The 21,859-nt window shown below is 42.9% G+C and overlaps 1 protein-coding gene across 3 annotated transcripts in view; it reads right to left on the reverse strand.

Moving 5' to 3' along the window:
- TNFAIP8 (TNF alpha induced protein 8) overlaps positions 1-21,859 on the reverse strand; it is a 127,380-nt gene that overhangs the window by 51,236 nt on the left and 54,285 nt on the right. The window contains exon 1 of one of the 3 annotated variants that reach the window (XM_017872339.1): positions 13,318-13,808. The exons of the other annotated variants lie outside the window; for them this stretch is intronic. Within the exon in view, the coding sequence (XP_017727828.1) occupies positions 13,318-13,330 (13 nt within the window). The 5' untranslated portion in view covers positions 13,331-13,808. Of the gene's footprint in view, positions 1-13,317; positions 13,809-21,859 lie in introns of those variants that run through there. 3 annotated transcript variants of the gene reach the window in all.

Consider the following 21,859-nt stretch of genomic DNA (forward strand, 5'->3'; position numbering starts at 1 on the left):
TTGTCCCTTCCAAGCCTCATGTTGAAATGTGATGGAGGTGGGGCCTGATAGGAGGTGTTTGGTTATGGGGGTGGATCCTTAATGAGTGGCTTGGTGCCCTCCCCGTGGTAATGAGTGAGTTTTTGCTCTATTCGTTCATGCGAGAGCTGGTTCATTAAAAGAGCCTGATACCTCCTTCCCTCTCTCTTGCTCCCTCTCTGTGTGACACATCTGCTCCTTCTTCACCTCTGCCATGAGGAAAAACTTCCTGAGGCCTCAACAGAAGCTAAGCAGATACTGGTGGCATGCTTGTACAGCCTGCAGAATCAGAAGCCAAATAAACCTCTTTTCTTTATAAATTACCCAGACTCAGGTTTTTCTTTTTGGCAAAACAAAACAGACTAATACAACAGCTGAAATACCAACTTCTCTCTCCCAAAGAAAGCAACGGCAATGCAAGTGAGTGTGAATGATGCTACTAGAGGCAAAATCATGAATGTGCGCCCACACACACACGTAGATAAATGAGTGGTTTGAAAAGGAATCATTCAGAAATTTTTGACACTTGTTTTCATTAACTGGAAATTACTTGAGACCAACCTTATGATGAATCATGACACCCTGTGTGGCCACACAGTGGGGGCAGCTGCTGCTGGTCTATTTTTTCAGCTGTTATATCCTCTTTTGACCCCTCCCAAAGCCATACTCAGGTCCCAACTCCTCTTACAAGCCTATTGAAGCCCACAGTGGACCTGTACTTCTACAGTGAACTTGTGCTATACTTAAAGTTGATAATCTTGATGTTAGTTGTCTTCTGAGGCAGCTCCATAAGCTATTTAAAACACAAGACTATCCCCTGCATTTGTTTGTTCTTTCCAGAGCGTACAATGCATGTTGGATACTTTCAAAGCACTATATAACTAATAAAATAATCATTTAATCATTTCATAATATTATGATAGCATATAAGAATAATCTTAATTTCCTCTTTCCCAAAAAGTACCTTACAAGAAACTGTGTACAGAACTATCTGCTATCTTCAAAGAAAGAAAACAAGACAAGAAAATTTGCATGGCATCTGCAGAACCGAGGTTAGTAATTTTCGACAATCTATAAAACTATCAAGTTTACAAAAGTTCTGTCAGAAAAGGAGCCAAGAAAAAAATAAATCTGACAGCTGCAAACCTTCTGTTTTACAACGTGCACAGAATGGACACACTTCCTTCGACATCCTCATAAACAGAGTACCGAGCAAATGCAAACAACCCCGGTAGAAGTTCAGTGGACTCCAGGACTTAACTAATGGATTGTGCTTATCTTTACAGAGGCAACCTTACTAGCCACCTATCAACCCCATCACAATTGCTTTAGGAACCATTAATAAGATGGATTGAACAAAATTCCATTTCAGTTGATGGCATTTCCAGGGCAAGCAAGACACCAGCAGCGGCTGCCCACTGTAAAAGAGTAGCAGTTTCACCGTCCTGAGGTTGGAAACTTTGTTTCCTTTAAGTTAAGAACTAACATCCTGCACTGGACCACCTGAATATTTAGACTAATAAATCCCAGATGGGAATTCCAGACACCTCTTTACTAAAGACATGCTGGCGATAAACAGTCTATTAAGCAAGTCTCCTAGGAGTGAGCTTCCCTTCAGAGACTGTTTTCATTTACAACATACTGTGTTTTCTAAAGCCAATTTGGGATCCCTCATTGCACAATGTGTAATTAATTTTGTCATCTGTTTTTTAATGGATGAAATTAATCTGTGAATGTAAAAAGGCAGCACCTTGGTTGTTCCTAATATGTTGTTATTGGATCAGAGAAAGACAAAAGTATACTATTTGGCCATAGCCCCAAATTCTGAATCAGCATTCCAGTATAGAACCCAACAATGTATGCATTTATATTAAGATATATCTTAATATCCTTAGAAATAATAAGCATGATTTATCAAGCACCTATTATGTGCTAAGTACAATCCTAGGCACATAATATAATATTACTCTTACTATGCATCAGCATAGCAGTGTTTTCTAGCTCATGAAGTACTGCTGCATACGTTGCCACTGACCCTCATAACAAGCCTATAAGGAAGGTATCTTGGGAATTACTGACTCTGTTTGCTCCTGATAAGGATACAGATCCTCAGAGAAATTAAGTGGCTGGCCCATGGTCACCTAGCTAGGATTAAGTGTGAGCTGAGAGTAACTGTGGGTCTTCTGACCTCACTCCACGCTATATATTCTCTACACTATGGTGTCTCTGAACAGCACAAAATTATACTTCAAGGCAAATCTGCCATATGCCCCAAGAGAATAGGAAATAAGAGCCAGGTGGCCGGGCACGGTGGCTCATGCCTGTAATCTCAACACTTTGGGAGGCCAAGGTGGGTGGATCACTGAGATCAGGAGTTCGAGACCAGCCTGGCCAACATGGTGAAACACCGTCTCTACTAAAAGTACAAAATTAGCTGGGTGTGGTGTCGCATGTCTGTAATCCCAGCTACTCAGGAGGCTGAGGCAGGAGAAGTGCTTGAACCCGGGAGGCAGAGGTTGCCGTGAGCTGAGATCACGCCACTGCACTCCAGCCTGGGCAACAAGAGTGAAACTCCGTCTCAAAAATAAATAAATAAATAAATAAAGCTGGGTGTGGTGGCTCATGCCTACAATCCCAGCTATTTGGGAGACTGAGGTGGGAGGAACACTTGAGTCCTGGAGTTTGAGACCAGCCTGGGCAACATAGCAAAACCCCATGCTAAAAAAGAGAAGGGGTCAGGCAATAACAGAAGTAAGGGAAGTCAGAGGGTAGTCCTGATTGGGAAGCTCTGAGCTTGGTTGACTTGAGGAAAGAGGGAGGCAGACATTAATAGAAAAGGGGAAGTCCAGTGGAGGAACAGGTGTGGCCAAGGGGCAGGGCAAGGAGCTCCACTTCACACATCTGAGCCTGAGGTCTCAGCGGGGTAACTGATGTGGGACGAGCTTGAGCATCTTCTATCAGATCTGTTTCTCATATAACCAGAGCTCTTCCAGGGAGCACTGGGTCTGCTATGAAGTCCACAGTCTTCAATGAAAATATTTCTAAAACGGATTACGTAGAATATCTACTCTTAACTACACGAAAGCTATAGAACATACTTTTAAAAAAAGACTGTTGTTAATCACACTGTTTTATGACATACATATGAACCTACATTTGCTCACTAAATCTGCCTAATAAAGTTGTGCTTTTTCATTGCCCTTACACCCAGTTAACAATTTCTGCCCAATTTCAAGAGATAAGATGCATGTGTTCAGGATTCCACATTATTTTTAAATGCTCTAGAAAGCCTGTCCCCATACGTGGTAGATCGACAGAATAGATGTAACTCCCTGAATATAACAGAGTCTAGTTTTCAGAGGTAAGGGAAGGGACCTTGCATTCTAAAATCTGAAAAGTAAAATCGCATATAGTGAAAACTACTTTTAAAATTATTTAAATGACCCAGAAAATTCAGTACTGTCTACATGATTTTGAATATACACAATACTATATCAGTTTCTCTAACTGTTAGTCTATGTTTCTCTATAGTGGTCAGTCAGATATTCAAGTTCTCCCTTCATAATGATGATCAATTCATTATAGCCCACTTGCCTGGTCTTCTGAACAATGTGCTTCCCATTCTGCTGATGGTCAGGATCCTTAAAACTCATCCACTTCACACATTTTATGAATGGGTAGCGGTTACTTGTTCAACATAAGCAATGCAGAGTTCCTGCCTGGTAATGAAGTGGCTGCATATGAATGGGCAGGATTTCCTGACAACTGTCTTCTTCCTCAGGGCCGGATGTCACTTTTTATTGACAGCATCTAACATCCCCTCTACAGTTTCTAATTGGAGGTCTATGGGAACTAAGGAGAATCAAAGGTTGTGAAGGAAACCAGGGATTCATCGTCTACTCTAGAGGAACCTGTAGATGTCACTGTTCAGATGTCATCTTTATTTATGTATTTGTTAATTTCACAAACATTTATTGAGCACCTACCATGTACAGGTACAAGGTAAATGATGTAGATACAACAGCCATGATATCTCCCCTCCAGAGCCAGTCATGGGTGAGGGTGGGGAAGGGGTTGGAAGAGGAAACATATAACATACTAATTAAAATATAGTACAGTAAGTTTAGTAGCGGAAAAGCAGGAGGTGTTATGAAAGCTCACAGGAGAAGTACTTCAATCAGGCCTGAGGGAAGAAGTCGTGAAGGAAGGGTTCCTGAAAGAAGTGACCACCAGCCAAAGAAGGGGAAGAGAAGGAGAAAAGAAAGAAAAATGCCCCCAGGTAGAGAATAACTGGTCAGAAGTTAAGGCTGAAGACCAATGGCTATGATGGTTGAGTGACCACTGGAGATTCTTCGAGAAAGAAAACTTAGTAAAATGACTAGAGATAGCAGCCAAATTGCAAGAGGTTGCAGAATGATCTGGTGTTGAGAAAGCAGAGACAGCACTGGTGGACTATTCATTCAAGAAGTTTTCCTGAAGGTAGTAAGTGGAAAGAGTACCCTGAGGAGAAAGCATTATCAAAAAGCCCCCACAAATCTAGCACAGCTTTAAGTGGCTTTGAGGAAGGAATATGACATTCCCATAACTCTCCCATTGGCCAATACCAAACACAGGGAAGCAGGATGACATCTAGCTCTCACAAAAACATATTTGCAAGAATTTGTGTGGACTCTGACATGAGTTTGAATAATGCAAATTTAGAAAGATAAAGTCAAAACCTTCTTCATGTTCAGTGGCTGGTGCTGGTTCCGCAGCTCTAACCTAAAGGGGACAACACAAGGTGTTATCTCTGAGGGGCCACCAAAGCCCAGATTATGCTCTTAGCAGTACAGGAAATACTCTCATTAGAAGGGTGATACCTTCGGTTAAACTCTGATTTTCTGTTCTACCATCAGGCTCTTTTAAAAACACAAACATCCCTTGGAGGAAAAGCCGGTGGATGACTAACAGCTAAGAGTAAAGAATTCACTCATTTCTTTGTTCCTTCCCTTCAGAGATGAGGACTAGAGGGCACCCCAGATAGGAAACAGAGATACAGAAATTAAGGTTGTTAGAAGGGTTGGGAGGAGAATGAACACAAACTGGTCCCATTCCCAGTTCTGCCCTGGCCACTAACCCCATGCCTGCCTAAGACCAAGAAGACAAAGAAGACTGAATATACCCAGTAGACAACTTGCAAAGCAGAAGTGAGAGTTTCAAATGCTTAGGGTTCCTTATCTTCAGTGATGCAAAATTTTTTAAATGATTTAAAATCCTCAGAACTGTTTTGATTTAGATTTCCATCTCTACTTCTCTAAACAGATTCTGCCTCTAAAGGCCAGGAACCAAAAAAAAAAAATGACTTCCATGAAGATATGATTTCTTTTGATGTGCTTCCAAGCTGTGGGTGAAAATTTTGGTGGCACTCTTATCCCAGAGATAGCCAGTCTTCTCATCTAAGGTAAAAGCTGAAATCAATTCTATAAATGAAATTATAAAAGGCTCACATCCATAAATACAGTATCTCTGAGACTGAGCAAACATAGCAGTGATAGCTGAAGTCAGTTGGCCTATAGCCCAAGGATGGTAAGCTGGTAGCCTTGGGACTGAATCTAGCTCATGTAGGTTGTTTGTCTGTTTGTTTAAGTTTTTCAACTGAACTTCAGTGCCTTTAGATGAGACCTGTTGTTTCTAAATTTACCACAGGTCTCACGACCTGAGACTGTTCACATAGGGCACTATTTACACATTCATATTACTTGCCTGGTTCCTGTGGACATTTGAGTTTGGGACCATTGACTTATATAGACTAACATTAAAAACAAATAATCGACCTCTTGCTTATGTGGAGTTCTGGTGCTAACTGTTTCAGAGCAGAGCACTGGAAGGTTATTGAGCAACAGGATCACTAAAAATCAATAAACCACAACAGTGTGCAACACCACCGTAATCAGCTTAAAAAAGAAAAAAAAAAAGCAGGAGACCAAAAACACCAGTGAAGCTCACCAGCCCTGAATAAAATGTGTCTACAGCTTTGAAACCACCTTACAACAGAAGTACCTGCCAGGAGTCACTGAGTTTCCTTCATGTGCACCACTTCTACAGTACCCCGACATCTGGATGTCCCAGAACACAAGTCTGGCAGCCAATATCCAATTCTGGCTTGGCAAAGGAAACGATCCCTCTATTCGGTGAACTGAGGCCATAAATGCACTATCTGTGGTATTCAACTAAAAATACTCAACTTGGAGCAATTCAAACCACCACTCAGCCAGTCCAGCCACTTGGTGGCTATTTAAGACATCTGCAGCACATACCACAGAATGTGTGCCATCACTTGTCTGTTCATATGTCCGGATATGGAGGACCAAAGTCCACACTCCTACCCCCACGTCAGCTCTCCATGACATTTCCTGCCACACCCTGCCCAGAACCCAAGAATCAGAAAGCTAATGCTCAAAGGAAGGTTTTGAGGTTGTCTTATTCAATCTCCCCGTTCCTCAAACTTGTTCACAAATGAGAAAATAGCCCCAGCAAGTTCATATGATGAGTACCTTAAGAGGAACTATTAATAGAATTAAATCTCCAGGACCTCCATGGTGGCCTCAGGAGCTCAGGGCTCCTTTCTGCAACCAGCCTCCTGGGAGCAGGGCATGCCTTTGGGCACAGTGGTCCTCTGCAGCCTAGCTCAATGTTCCTGAATCGAATTTCTATGACCCACATGGGCAGTCTAGCTCACTCAAGTTCCTGTTAGGGTTTTGGTAATAAAGGGTTCCTCTGCTCTGGCTTGTATTTCCATATATTTCATGTGCTGGGGAAGACTGGCTGGCTACGGACAATGCTCTGGAGTTTGGAATCCTATACTCCAGCCACAGATTTCATCTAAAACGGCTACCTCTTCTGCTCCAACTGACTTACCACAAGGTGGTATTTTCTTGTGTCACTGTGACTTTCGTTTTCACCAGCCTTCTGAATGTTGCCCCAGCCCCTTCCCCTGCTCTAGACAGCCATCCTCCTGGAGGACTCATCTAGAGAAAACTAAATGAAACTCTCTATGACTGATTGCCCCATTTCATTTACTTGTGTGTAGCTTCCAAAGCTTTACATTATCCACAGCCCATTTATTTCCATTAAAATAGATAAAATAATTAATCAAATATGGTGATTAAGGTCACAGCTATGAAATGTTAAGGCCATTCTTTGCAGAAACATATGGCCTTATTAAACCGTTTTTAAACAAAAATTATATTGGACTTCAGTGTTTTATCAGAGCATATAATTACCATAGATTGAAGAGCTGTCTATAATTAATTTTCTCCACTTCTTATTCTCATTGTTCAACTTACCAGACCTACTAGTACCCTGGTGATGCTTTATCGACCTCTGAGAATCCCTTTGTGATCTGTAGTGCTACTATGGTTCACAAAATCTGTGTTCTTGCTCTCTCTGATAGCATCTGACATTGGTCATCGGGGTTGGCAATCCCATACACAGGGCCCCATTTACTACATACCATAGCCAGTCACCAAATTAGAGAAACTCAGTAAAAAACAAAACAAAACAAACAAACAAAAAAAACACCGTAAGAGGAGACCTGTGTAGTAGACATCATGGCTGACCCAACATCATGTCCATTTCTCTCTCCCTGGGTAGCAATCCTGACCATTTTAAATAAATCACAGAAATCCCATACCCCCTTGCCATAGAGTGACGGGTTTAGGCAACCCAAGCCTAAGCCAATCATCACAGCAGATGCCATAGTCAATAAACTGGTCATTGAGACATCAGAAATTTGTTGGGGCTTCTGGAAAAAGTCGCTTGCTTCTCTGACACGACCACAAGAAGCCAGTTCTCTCTCTCCTTCTGGGCAGTGTATGGTGGATATGAAGTCTAGAATTGCTGTAGAATTTTATCAACATCAGAGAAGGCAATTCAGGATGAAGCTCAATCAGAGAAGGCAGAAAAATGGGGCCTTTTGTTTTAAGAGACAGGGTCTTGCTCTATTGTCCAGGCTGAAGTGCAGTGGCACAATCATAGCTCAGTGCAGCCTCAAATTCCTGGGCTCGAGACATCCTCCTGCCTAAGCTTCTTGAGTAGCTGAGACTACAGGTACACACCACCATGCCAGGCTAATTCTTTTTTATTTTTTGTAGATAGAGAGTCTCAGTCTCACGATGTTGCCCAAGCTAGAAAATAGGTTCTTGACTTCACTGAACTGCTAAATCAAAACTTTGTTCCAGTTATGTGAGCCAACAAAAAAATACCTTTCGTATGAACAAGTCTAACCTGGGGTTTCTCTTTCTTGTACAGTAAAAGCCACAATGGATGTAATATCCTGGACAGCTAAGGAGGAATAGTGCATGAAAATTTCTAATCTTGCTGCTGGCTTTACAACATTCCCAACACCTGAAGGACAGTGGGTGAAGGAGCCCAAGGATGCACAGCTGATCAATGCTTTTGCCCATTTCCTCAAGCCTGCTGTCCAACAAAGGCCAGAGGATAGCCCGAAAGCCTCCTCTCCAGCAGGGCCATGTCTGGCCTGTCCGGTGACAGTGATAACAGAGAGCAGAGTCCCAAGGCTGGGGAAAAGTGGGTGGACACTAAGACACCACAGAGGCACAGATGGGGTAGGGGGTCTGTAAGGCAGGAACTGAGTCCCTGACTCACAGCTTGGTGCTGCCCCACCCTCCCTGATGGCACTTCCTGATACACCCCATGTGAGAATATCTTTGTCATATTGGGGGTGGCTGCCTGCCCGACAGGAGCAAAAAGGACAAGACTTGTAGGGTGGGACAAGGTGCTGAGAAGGTGTGTGTATGTCAAAGCTCCAGATTCCAATCTGGAATAAGGAGCCAGGAATGAGGTCAGATTTGCTCCGGGATCTCTCCCAGGAGCTGAAGGTGTGGTGAGGAGCTCAGGGGCACATGTGGTGAAGGGGAAGAACATTATTCAGCAGTTAGCAGGAGAGGGGCAAATCAGTGGAAAGCCCTGGCCTATTAAGGTCTGGCCAAATTTTTGTCTTAGAATACGCTCAAAGTCCACTTGCGGCTCCACAGACAGCAAATCGCATTTCTGCACTTCCACTCGGCAGTCTTACAGCTGAGATGCTGAATTCCAACACAAAGACTTTCTGGAAGCTGGGGAAATCAGTTAGGGTGTTAATGAGGCTTTTTTTGTGGCAACTTTGAGCGCTCTCCTTCTCCATCTCCCACATGCAGCAAATGCTGTAATGCTCCGGTTTAGATGGTAAACAGGAACTGCAGAAATGCTTCTTGTCAAGCTTTCTTATGGCCTACTGCTCATGGCAGTCCCCCATTCATATCTGCATTTCTGCATGTGCTTTGTTGTCCTATTAGCTTTGACATTTTTTATTTTTATTTTTTTTCTGGCTGCTGACTCCCAAGCACATGACCCTGAGTTTTGATAACGAAATTACCTCCAGCAAGCACTCATTCTTAGCTTCTCATCAAATCCAGCTCAGATAGCTCCCCGAGGAGCACCACTCTCCTAAAAATAGAAACCAAAAGACCTCTGTGGTCTTTTATGCCCTCAGGTTCTAGTGACAGACAATTTTACTAACCCTAATGGCTCAAGCTAGTGGGATATCAAGCTCATTTATAGACAACATATACAGATAAACATGAAATCACTTTGGTTGGCAAAAAAGAAACAGTGCTATACAAACAAATGTGAGTGCAAGATACGATGATCAGGTAAATCTCATATAGTCTAGAATGGGAGCTCTGCTATAAGAGGAAGGGTAAGAATGAGACAAGAGAATTCAGGATGAGTTCTCTCCACAAGCAAATTATTTCATGTCACTCTGTCCACTGGATACAGGCTAGGCGACGATTAAACAAGAGGAGACAATGCAGATGACAACACAAAGTCATTTTCTTCTATACTTAGCACTGGTCTGACCTTCATCATAAAGTGATATTAGAGGATTTGGCCTGTGTCCAGAGGACAGCGGTCATAAGATCTAAAGGAGATAGAAGGGGGAAAAAGGGCTTGAGCTTGTTCAAAGTAAAACAAGAAGACAATGAGTATTGGGCCAAAATGGTCCAGGTTAAGCTGTATTTGGTGGCGCGTTCACATTCTCTCCTCAACTACTAATTCTGTTTTCAAATTAATTTTAAATAACTTTTAATATTCAGTCTTACTAACTTTCAGGGTGAGGGGGTAATACTGAGAATGGTGACCAAACTTCTTAGGACTGTAGAAATTTTATTTTATGTTTATTATATCCAAATAGCTTAAAAATGAATGCAAATAAGAAATACAGGAGGTCTTATGAGACTGCACAGCTAATGGACACTGGGAAAATCTGAAGGATTTATCTCCATAGCAAAACAAAGGAAGGCAATATTTGGCAGAGTATTCCTCCGAAATAAGAGGTCTGAGCCTTTCTGTGTTTGCTATGAGGCCTCTATAGGTAGATAGGGACACAGCAGGGGAACAACTAAGATGAACCATGTTGAAATACAGCTGGGCTGGAGGGGCCCACAGCACTTTACTTCCTCTCAGACCACTGCACTTGGAAGTCTGCACCTGCACGTGGCTATGTATCCCCAGGGCAGGCAGGGTGGCCGGAAGAGTGCCAGAGGCAGGAGGCAGGTTTTTATCCCAGCTCTCGCATCATGAGGCTGGATGATCACGGATACCTGCCTTGATTTCTTTGGCCTACGTTGCATTTGTAAATGAGAAGACTGGACTAAATCAAATGGTTTCTCATCTCATGCCCAGTGCAAGTCAAATTCATTACAACTGTCCACAAGGCCCCAATATCTAGCCCCTCACCACCTCTCTGACTCATCTCTCTCCCTCCCTTAAGCTTCTGTACTGTTTCTGGAACACATCAGGCCCATTCTCACCTCAGGGCCTTTGCGGTCGCTTGTCCTCTGTCTGGAAAGTTCTTCCCCCAAGATATTCACATCTGGCTTCCTCACACTTCTCAGGTGAATCTCATATCAATCACATTCTCAGTGAGGATTCATTCACAATTGCAACCACAATTACCTGCCTCTACCCCCTCACCCACTGCAACAACCCCTATTTCCCTCTTCAGCTTGAAAATACTTTTTTCTACTTAGCACTTGGTTCTCCACTTACTATATATTTTACTTATTTATTTTGTTGATGTTTATTGCCCCCACCTAGAATATCAGCTCTCCAAGAGCAGAGATTTCTATCTGCTTTGTTCACTGCCTTAGTACCTGGAAGGTGCCTGGGACATAATTCAAGAAGTATTTGCTGAATAGATACGTCCATGGATGACCAGAAGGGAGGGCAGAAGGATTACAGACCCTTACAGTGTCTTCAGTCTGGGGTCTGTGAACTGTGGTGCTTATGGTCAGAGGGCTCTCTCTGCCACTGGGATGGACTCTGTAACCACATGACAAAAACAAGCCTGCCCAGGTGAAACATAAAGGGCCCAGAGCCAGATGCGGTATGCTTCCACTCCACTGCAGAACCTCCCAAGCACCGCTTCCTGCTCGCTCCATGCCTTAAGCTGATGGACATGTACACCCAGCACTCTCAGCAGTCACACCCTGGACTCCAGACATTGTCTATGAGAAATTCCTTATATTAGCATTCAGCTCCACATTTCCAGAAACTAAATTAATGTCATCTGGGGAGAGCATAGTTACACCCACCTCCTCTCTCTCATTCTTTATTTAAAATCCCTAGGTAAAAGAGAAGTAAGTTTCCTTATTGCCAAAATATCACACTAGAGTTTATCCTGAAGTGGGAAAAGGTGGTGATGCTCCCACAGGCAATTCAGCCAGTTCCACTAGATGGCAACATGGTCAGGATGTGCTGATATCCAAGAGTGAAATTTACCAGGAACAGAATAGACAAGCTCCTACATACCACTCTGTCGCTATGGTTCTCAGCTCGGCGTGCACAACCTTGCCTCCCCTTCACTTCTAGCCTGGCTATTTTCAACCACTAATTTACAGTTGGTTCTCAAATGGTTCATGCTTACCCTTGAATGCTTATGACTTAATCACTCCAGCCTTGGAAGCTTTATGTACACGTCTTTCTGCAAAAGTATGCTACCTACCCTCCCTTTGGAACTCTACCCAAAACTCAGTTCTTCCACAAAACCCTCCCAAGCAAAGCTGGCTCTGATCTCAACTGTATATATGCAATGACATACAGTCACATAACCTTTTTTTTTTTTTTTGAGACAGAATCTCACTCTGTCGCCAGGCTGGAGTGCAGTGGCACGATTCTCAGCTCACTGAAATCTTCGCCTCCTGGGTTCAAGCGACTGTCCTGCCTCAGACTCTCGAGTATACACACACACACACACACACACACAGAGACACACACACACACGACAGGATCACATGCACAGCTCTAGGCATCTAGTAGACGAACGTACATTTACTATAAATGATATGCAGGTGACCACATTCCATACAAGAGAAGTCAGGACTCTATGAAATAATATTTATTGGCTGCCAAGGGTTCAATAATGGACCAAAAGACTAGATATACCAACACCCACCTATGTCTTCCAAGTTCTAGTTTTTTCCTAGTATTAAACTTAAGCTCCAAAAAATCTGTTGAGCAGACCAATTTTAAGTAAACCTAAGCAAATATTATACATTAACTTGAACAAAAGTGTATATATACCAATATAACTTTAAGGGCTATTTAAAACACTCTATTCCAATCCTTGATAACTTTTCAATTTACTTTAAAATAAAATTAAGTCTACTTGTGAAATACTAAGTATGGCTAAAACAAACCTAGGGTGTTATTTTAAAAGTACAAATGCTTTATATGTAAGGTAAGTTTTTTTTTTTGGTTGTTAGAGAAAATGGCAACAGCAATATTCAAACAATTATCCAATGAGATAATAGAAATAAACACCCTTGTGTTTACGGGTTGCCCCACGGTGTTACCACTGCTGCCAGACCACTGGGAACCAGAGGTGTCCTACAGTTAATAAATGCATGGAAAATGTAAAAGAGAAACTCTGGGTGAAAAAGCCATCCAATCTTTTCAGAGTCCCATCTCTGAAACATTTCAAACCTTTATCTTTTACAAATGAAACTGCTACATGCAAACTTCAAATGCCATTTTTCTACCCACAGTACTCATACCTCCCTCAGCTTAACACAGGCTCCTCAAACCCAGAGCCACAGCAAAACAAAACAGTGATTTGTTGAACACAGTAGCTCTAAAGCCACGACCAAACATTATTTCCTTGAAGAAAGCAATTACCATGTTAGTCATCTGAACATTTTATCAGATTTCAACAAAGACATTACATCTAAACATATTCTGAGGGCCGTTTTAACTCACCTAGTTTCAGCATTTTCTCCCCGTATACAATCAGAAGGACAACTTCACAGTATCTTGGTAGTCATACAGACTTGAGGAATGCACGCAACCACCCTGTTGACGTGTACACTATGGCACCTGCATCACCTTCAGGGAGACTCAGTCCTTCTCAAGAATAATTCAAAATAATGTATACTATCCTTTTGAAAAATGTACCATAAGTTTACTACATAAACGCACAGAAGGCACTGGTCAACAGTCACTTTGAAAGTTGTCTTGCTTGTTATTCTGGGAGCCAGGTTTCGTCACTTGTAGTGGAATGCACTATGTAGCCTTTAATTGTGAGTCCAGAGAGGTCTCCACATTCACAACAGGGATGGACTGGTTGCTGCCTGCACTTGCTCCCTGTAAACTACAACTACCTAGAAATGCAAGATTACCTGTGACAAGCAAACAGGAGTATATTCAAAATCAAGCAGAAACAGGAAGTCTAACGTTTCAACATGCTAGAAAAAAGAAACAGATACTTAGACCAAAAAAAAAAAAAAAAAAAAAAAAAAACTAAAAAAAATAGGGAGAGGCCCCATTCGCAGATGCCTGAAAAAAAGAAAATTAAAAAAACACCTCATTCCTACCTGTATAAACATGAACGTCTATTAATAATACGTATTGCTCAGAGGTGTTTCTGTTCTCAGGAGAACTAGAGAACACAGTTTGGACAACACTGCTACTTAAAATCATTAGTTTTTTGCTTTGGAAGACTATATGAGGTTTTCATAATGAATGTAAGTGTGAGTGTATCCAGGCATACACAATACACACATACACATACATGCATATATACAATCTAATCGTTTCTTTAGCAGCCTGTTTATTTACCTGGGCATTTGGCAGTCACTGCCACCCACAAATCTTTCCTTATCCACTCCCCCAAGTAAGATTCAGCCAGTCCTATGAGATCCACCTCAAGTGCACCACTTCTAAGAAGGCTTTTCCTGGGTGACCCCAATTAGGTATGTATGATCTCAACCTCTTCCTTTAGCCCCTACTGCACCTTGGTTGACCTTTCTTGGTAAACACTTTTGGTATCTATCACAGCTGTCCTTATATTATCTTTGGTTGTTTATCTATCTTACTCTCCCTATATGGTAAGCTTCTTGATTTTATTTTTATACTCTGTAACAATAACACTCTGCCTTGAATATACCAGGCACCTGGCAAAAACAGTGGAAGACAGACAAACTCTCCAAGGCCTGGTTCACAGTCTCTTGATGCCACTTTCTGGTTGTGTAGATGTGCAAGTTATTTAACACTCCTGGCCAATCAATTTTGCACTTCTTAAGATGAGAATAACATCATCAAATTCACAGAATTGCTATTAAGATTTAAAGAGAACCATGTGAAGCAAATAACATATTGCCTGATGCACATAGAGTTCTCAAGCAGTAATGAGCATTATTACTGACCTAAATTAAAATCAAATGCCCAATACTAATTTGGGAAGGAGGCCAAAAGAGATACCAAATCAACATCAGTTTACAAACATATCTCTACATTTCTTATTTTCTTTGGCCTACATTATCATGTGACTAACTCAGAGCGATATGACACTTATACCTTAGAAACCATATTTTTGTGTTCTTTTGGGTTTTCTCCCCAAATTCTGACTGGTCTTTCATGCCATGTAAACTTCATCAGGGACTAAGAGTCAAAGAAGATGTCAAGCGAAAGCTCTTCCTGGAAGTGCAGGACTCTAAATCACAAGGACTTCCCAGGCCGTGACTCACTGGCAATTCCAAGGGTAAGTTACAAAGAGCAGAAATACTGCATCTAAACAGAGAAACAGGCCTCTCACATTTCCCTAAAATGTGACCTCAGTCATGGCCGCATGGCTAGGTGGTCACCAGAAACCACTCTTTCCAGTTCTGCTGGGGGAGGATGGGGCAGTGCAGTGAGGCTGCAGGAAGAGAAGGCTGGAGGAAGAATCCTGCAGTCCTACGTGAAAACAACTGCCATCCTTACACATGCTCCAGGCCCAGTTGGGGAGGCACCAGCAAGGCAAGGGCAGAGGAGGCTGCACATGGTAGCCTCATGTATCCAGTGGGCACCTCTACACCCAGCAGGAAACTCCTGGTTTTGGAGAGAGCTCTCCAAAAACAGGAGAACAAAAAGCAAAGCATCTGCACAGGCATTTCCCTAAGACATCCTCTTCTCTCACTTGAGACTAGAGTGCCCAGGATGTCCCCCGATCTATTCAAAGTGTGCTGTTTAAACCAGTCCCAGCAGTTAGCATCCTGCTTATCCTACTATATTTGGGAAGAAAGAAGAGTCATAGACATAGGCTATAGAGCAGGGAGATTCTCAAGTAAGTATTTGTGAAGCAGTCAAACCTTACAGAATAGCCTTATGTTAAAAAAAAAAAAAAAAAAAGCTAATATCTCTTTGTAGATATGACTATGCACAGCACTTCCATGCTTCCATAGGACTTGTGAATTAAGACACTCTAGGTAGGTTCAGGGATCCACATTGTGATGGTCGCCCAATGTGAATGCATCACCCATGCTTCAAGGCAAGGAGGAGAGAGCAGGCAGCCAGAACTTCCAGCCCTAGGAGCCCTGCCTGGTGGCCTAGTGGCTGAAGAATCTGTCCAGACCCAGCTTTGTGAAAGCAATTTGTGCTCAGGAATATAGGTGGCTCTTGGCCTTTTTCTTGGTGAGCACAGCTCTGCAGCAGAAGCGCAGGGCTAATCTGTACCCCAACCCCTAACCCCCAGCCCCTGAGAGTGCAACTGCCACTGCCAGTCATGGAGGCACTCTGGAGTGTCACAATAACAGCAAATAAGCTGTCATTAGGGAAGTCTGTGGCCATCTTATCTGGTACTTCTCTATCTCTCTACAAACACATGATGGCGGCCATGAGAAAATCAGATCCTTCTCTTCCGCGTGTGTGTGCTCCACATTATCTCGGCATCTCAGAGCAAGAGAGTATCATTTACATCATTTCACTCTCTCCACACCCAGCGAAAGTGGGTGGCAATCCCAGTTTCCAAAGTGAGTGTCAGAGCAGAAAGGTTAAGCAGCATATTCAACAGGACCCTGCACAATAGGGCAGGGCTGAGAGGAGAGGCATGAGGCCTAACCCCTACCCTCCCAGAACAATCTCTAGACACACATGCTCTCGCTGGCCTAGTTTCATCCACTGCTTGTCACATACCCCAAGAAAAATGTTTCCTTTATAGTTACCCACATCCTTATCAGCAGCACATTCAACAAATCATCAAAAGAGTGATGACATTTGTGTCTGTAAAAAAAAAAAAAAAGATACTTTCATTTGTTTATTTCATCTAATTCTACAGCCTCAGACAGAACTGAAAATGTCTACAAAACACCTTGGCCTTTATGCTTTGGCATTCCCAGGACATTCCCTAATCCCTAGTGCTTAATGCCATGGCTGCCAAGATTAACTTCATTTTCTTTCTGTTCAACCTTTCTCTCTTCCCATCAGTCCTCTCTGTACCCTCCTCCATATGCTGAATCCCACCCATGCTAACTCTTTCAAGGGCCTCCCTAAACCATGGTGCTAATCAGAGCTTCCCCCTCCTCTATTTAACTTACTCTTCTTTGTCTCTCTCCTCTTCTTCAAAGAGGAAAGAGTCATTGGTGAAGCAGGGAGGAAGGCAGGCTGAGAAGGAATTATTCCAGGAGACTCGGTGACTGAGATAAACAATATGCTCAGAAGCATTTTCCAGATGTTCTAACAGAGACAGCGGATGCTCAGACTCACTTCTCACATAAAGGAGGAGGCCTTGCATGGCACAGGATTTCCCCAACCTTGTCTAGACATGGCCTTGCATGGTCCATGTCTAGACAAGGCTGGGGAAATCCTGCTGCTAAGCACCTGGAGATGTCCACAGTGTGCATGGTGCTCTCACTGTGATCCGCTCAGTCCTCGCCAAAACCCTGGGAGGTGGGCATCATTATCCTTGGATTACAGATGTGGAAAGCCAGCTCCATAAAGTTAACGTATCTGTTCAGCAGAATGCTGGGATATGAGCCTATGTCTGCTGGCTTTTTTCTCTTCATATCATATCGCAAAAGCATCCATGATTCCACCAGACAGAAAGCACAAAAAGTAAACTGTATGGAAAATAGGAAGAACACCTTTCTATTTAATAGAAAGTCAAAAGACCTCCTAAGGCCAGGTAGAGTGATGAGTTAAGCAGTGTGAACAGCTGCTGCTGAGGGCCAGCACTGGGGCAGAGACTGCTCAGGTCTGTCACCACCACAGCTGCCATTCAGGCTGCCCACCCAAATGGGCTGCACAAAAGGTAAGTGTGGGAAGGTAGGCCTTTCTATCATGTAGTACTTGTTTCTATGTTTTAAGTATAAATTGTGTAAAAATGTTATTGTTAGAAGCAAAAAAAGAAGACTGTCTTCTAATATCTCTTAGAATCAGATAACTTGGGTGTTGGTAAGACCGCTGATACCATCTAACCTCATTTCACAAGTGAAGAAAACAAGGCCATCCAAGGAGGCTGAAAGGCTTGCCCAGAATCCCACCACTAGCCGTGAGCAGCACAGCTGTGGCACTCACTGGGTCCTAAGCCTGCAGAATGAGCATCTACGTCTCTCTTCCTATGATTCATGCTCAAGTCTCTCTTCACACTTGCACCACCAATGAAAACACTAAATCAGCATTTAGAAAGCAAAGAAACACTGAGTGCTGGCTGCAATAAACACGCTGGCACTTGAATGTGGTTTATTCTCTACTGAACTGAATATAAACAGAGTCCTGACATTTTATAGCATTCTTCCATTGCAAAACCTCATGTAAAACTGAACATGATCCCTAGTAATAAAATACTAAACTAATTAAACTCTCAATTTGCCAAGAAAAACTATCCAATTGCAAGGTATATTTCTCTGTAAATTTCTAGAAATTCTGGTTAATAAGGCAACATATGATATTTCCCAAGTTAAATTTCTCATCCTCCCTCCATCACCAACCTGTTATTTTTTTCTCTCTGTTTTAATCTCTCTGGCTCCCTTCACAATCTTGTCACTCAGTCATCATGGATTCCTCCCTTGGTTTGGGTGGTCACTTACTCACCAAGTTCTGCTGGCTTCTCATCTGTGCCTCTCCCATTTTCACTTCCATTTGCATTCTGTTAAACCTTCTTTTGTTTTTAAGGTAGCAGAAGGTGGTTTCTTGAAAAGACAGCATTCCAGAGAATGCTAGCCAAGCACTTCTAATCTCCACTCCCTCTCTAGAGGACAGAGAGCTTTCTCATTATGTAGTTTTACTCATGTGGGTATTTTCACACCACATTTTGTTTTGAAAATAAGTTTCAAAACTTTTCCAGGCTGGACGCAGTGGCTCATGCCTATAATCCCAGCACTTTGGGAGGCCAAGTTGTCTGTTGGAAGCAAGGGCAAAGGTCGAGGGTCAGAACTGCAGCGGGTGGCAAAGATGAGAAAGAGCTTTTCCACTCCATATATTTACATTCTGACTTTTGAACAATGTAAGTATACTGTAGTTTTAGATTATATTTTAAAATGTTTAGAAACTGCTCAGGTTCTTCCCTGGAAGCTATTTCAAGCCCAGCTGGGTTGATCTTCCTTATGGTCTGTTTCTTCCCTGCAGGGAGACCTGTTCCCTTTCTTTTCTTTCATCTTACTTCACTTAGCCAGACATTAATATATCTTCTCATACTTTCAAGAAGAAGTTTCTTTTCTTAAGCTCATGTATTATAATGTAACAGCTTAGAGTTGGACATATATGAGTTCAAGTTAATCTCTGCCACTTACTGTATGACCTTGAGATAGTAACTTAATTTCTCTGGGCCTCAGTCACTTCATTTGTAAAATGAGTATAATAATAACCTCCTTCCTAGGGTTGCTGTAAAGCTTAAGTAAGATAACACGGCTGGGCATGGTGGCTCACGCCTGTAATCCCAGCACTTTGGGAGGCTGAGGTGGGTGGATCACCTGAGGCAAGGAGTTCGAGACCAGCCTGGCCAACATGGTGAAACCCCGTCTCCACTAAAAATACAAAAATTAGCCAGTTGTGGTAGTGGGCACCTGTGGTCACAGCTACTTGGGAGGCTAAGGCGGGAGAATCGCTTGAGCCCAGGAGGCAGAGGTTGCAGTGAGCAGAGATCATGCCACTGCACTCCAGCCTGGGCAACAGAGTGAGACTCTGTCCCAAAAAACAAACAAAAACAAAAACAAAACAAAAAAACCTTTTTCAATTTAGACAGCAATCAGAATTATAACATGTCTTGAGTACTTTCCCTTTGATTTTTTTTCCCTAAGAAAAGCACACATCATTTTTGAATGTTTGTGGGGGAAATATGATACGTCACCCAGTTCTGGGCCTCTTCCCATTTGTACCCTGAGCCCACATGTTCATGTACTCCACAGTAAACACCCATCCGCCCCCATCTGCCTCAGGCTAACAACATGAACAAATTTACTCAACGACAAGGCTGGCGGCAAATCATTCCCAATGGGGGCCTGGGAACAGACATTTCCAGGAAACAACATCTCGTCAGACATTTCCAGGAAACAACATTTCCAGGAGGGAAAGGAGTTGGAGCCTCATTTCCCCTTTCCACAAATGCAGTCCTCTTCTTACAAATGAGGAAGAGGCCATGGGAGCCCGAGCCCCCATCCTGTGGTATATACTTCTGTCTCCTCTTTTCTATCTTCTTGTTACCCAAGCCCCTTCAGGACAAAGGAGGGCACATGGGCTGGTTTAATCTGGAAGAGGCTCACTAATTCAGTAAAGGGATGGGTCAAAACTAAATTCATAAGTGTTCTTACTTCCAAACAGCTCTTCTAGGGCTCCATATCTCATCTTCCCATCAGTCATTCAAACTAAAACTCTCCGGTTCAGTGTCATTGTGGGTCCCACTCTCCCTCTTCCTCACCTCCAAAACACTCCTCTGCCTTCTCCTCATCTCCAGCCCCATCACCCCAACCTCCTTCAGGCTCATCCTCTGGCCTGAACTTCCTGTGCCTCTTACTTAGTTGTCCTCATGCTTCCCAAAGCACAGCCTGATCACCCTTAACATTGCCATGTGTACCTAGAATTAAGTTTAAAAAGCACTTCCATATCCTCACTCACCATGTCACCCTCTGATGAGGAACATGCAATGCTTCCCTGCTGCTCAGGGGTCCGAGTCCATGAGTCAACATAGGATTTAAAGCAATCCCCAGTCCTGCCCCCACCGTTTTGCCTCTGGGCCTCTGCTCATCCACTTTCCTCAGCCCCTTGGTTTCCTTCCATCATCACCAGCTGCAAAACACTGCCAGTCTCCCAAGGCTCAGCTCAGACGAAGCCTTTCGTGACACTGTAGCCAGTCACTGGTTCCCACTTCTGCATTTCCGTGATATTTGGACACTTACAGCATTTCCCACATTTTGCTCCAAGAGACAGCCATGTTTGGCTCCAAGAGGTAACTATCACTATACACACCTCATCAGCCCTACCCTATTACACCACACATTCCTAGACGACAGGGAGATTTCTTCATTCATTCAGCATGAATGAATCCACCTGCATTTACCCAGTACCTACTGAATGGCAGGCACTGACTTAGATGCTGGGGACATGGGAAATGAAATATAAGGGGTTGCCTGTCTTACAAAACTGACATTCAGTGGGAAAAAGTGGCAGCAGACCAGTAAGCATATACATAAATAAAGGACAGATGATGAAAGGTGCTAGGGCAAAAATAAACAGGGGGTTCTGATGGAGACCACTCTAGCAGAAGTGGCATCGGAGGTATATGCTGAAAGCCACAGGAATAATGGTCTGGGCAGTAGAAAGAGCAAGTGCTACAGCCCAAGACGGGACAAGCCAGGCATGCTTCAGGGGAAGGAGGGGATAGGGGCTGGTGCGGCTACAGTGATGGAAGCAAGGGGAGGAAAGGTGCAGGAAGCAGCTGAGAGTTAGGCAAAGGCCAGAATATGTAGACCATACAAGACATGGTAACGAGTTTATATTATATGGCGGGAATGTAAAACAGGACAAACGTCTGCAAGGCAAAGTGACAATAAAGATCAAAAACCTGAAAACTTCACAGGCCCTTTGAACCAGTTACAGGAATATATCCCATGAAAGAGACAGAAGTGTGGACAAGTGCAAGGAAGCCGCACGGGGTTATGACAATGACCCTGTATGAAAACTTTTAGAGCCTAAGTATCCACATGAGGACTGGGTAAGTAAATTATGGCACATCCATATAATGGCATGTAATGCAGTCTTTTTTTTTTTTTTTTTTTTAAAGAGACAGGGTCTTGCTATGTTGGCCAGGTTGGTCTTGAACCGTTGGCCTCAAGCAATCCTCCTGCTTCAGGCCCCCAAAGGGCTAGGACTACAGGTGTGAGCCACTGCACCTGGCCAGTAATGCAATCTTTAAAACCGATCTTGCAGAGTATTAATAACATGAGAACTCTTCACAAAGGCTAAAAAATAATATATAAAAGCAAAGAAATTATATTAAACCATAAAACCATATATAATTTTTATTTTTATTTATTATTATTATTATTTTTTG

Source organism: Rhinopithecus bieti, unplaced genomic scaffold, assembly GCF_001698545.2.
Source record: "Rhinopithecus bieti isolate Rb0 unplaced genomic scaffold, ASM169854v2 scaffold_6439, whole genome shotgun sequence".
In the NCBI taxonomy this organism is placed as follows: domain Eukaryota; kingdom Metazoa; phylum Chordata; class Mammalia; order Primates; family Cercopithecidae; genus Rhinopithecus; species Rhinopithecus bieti.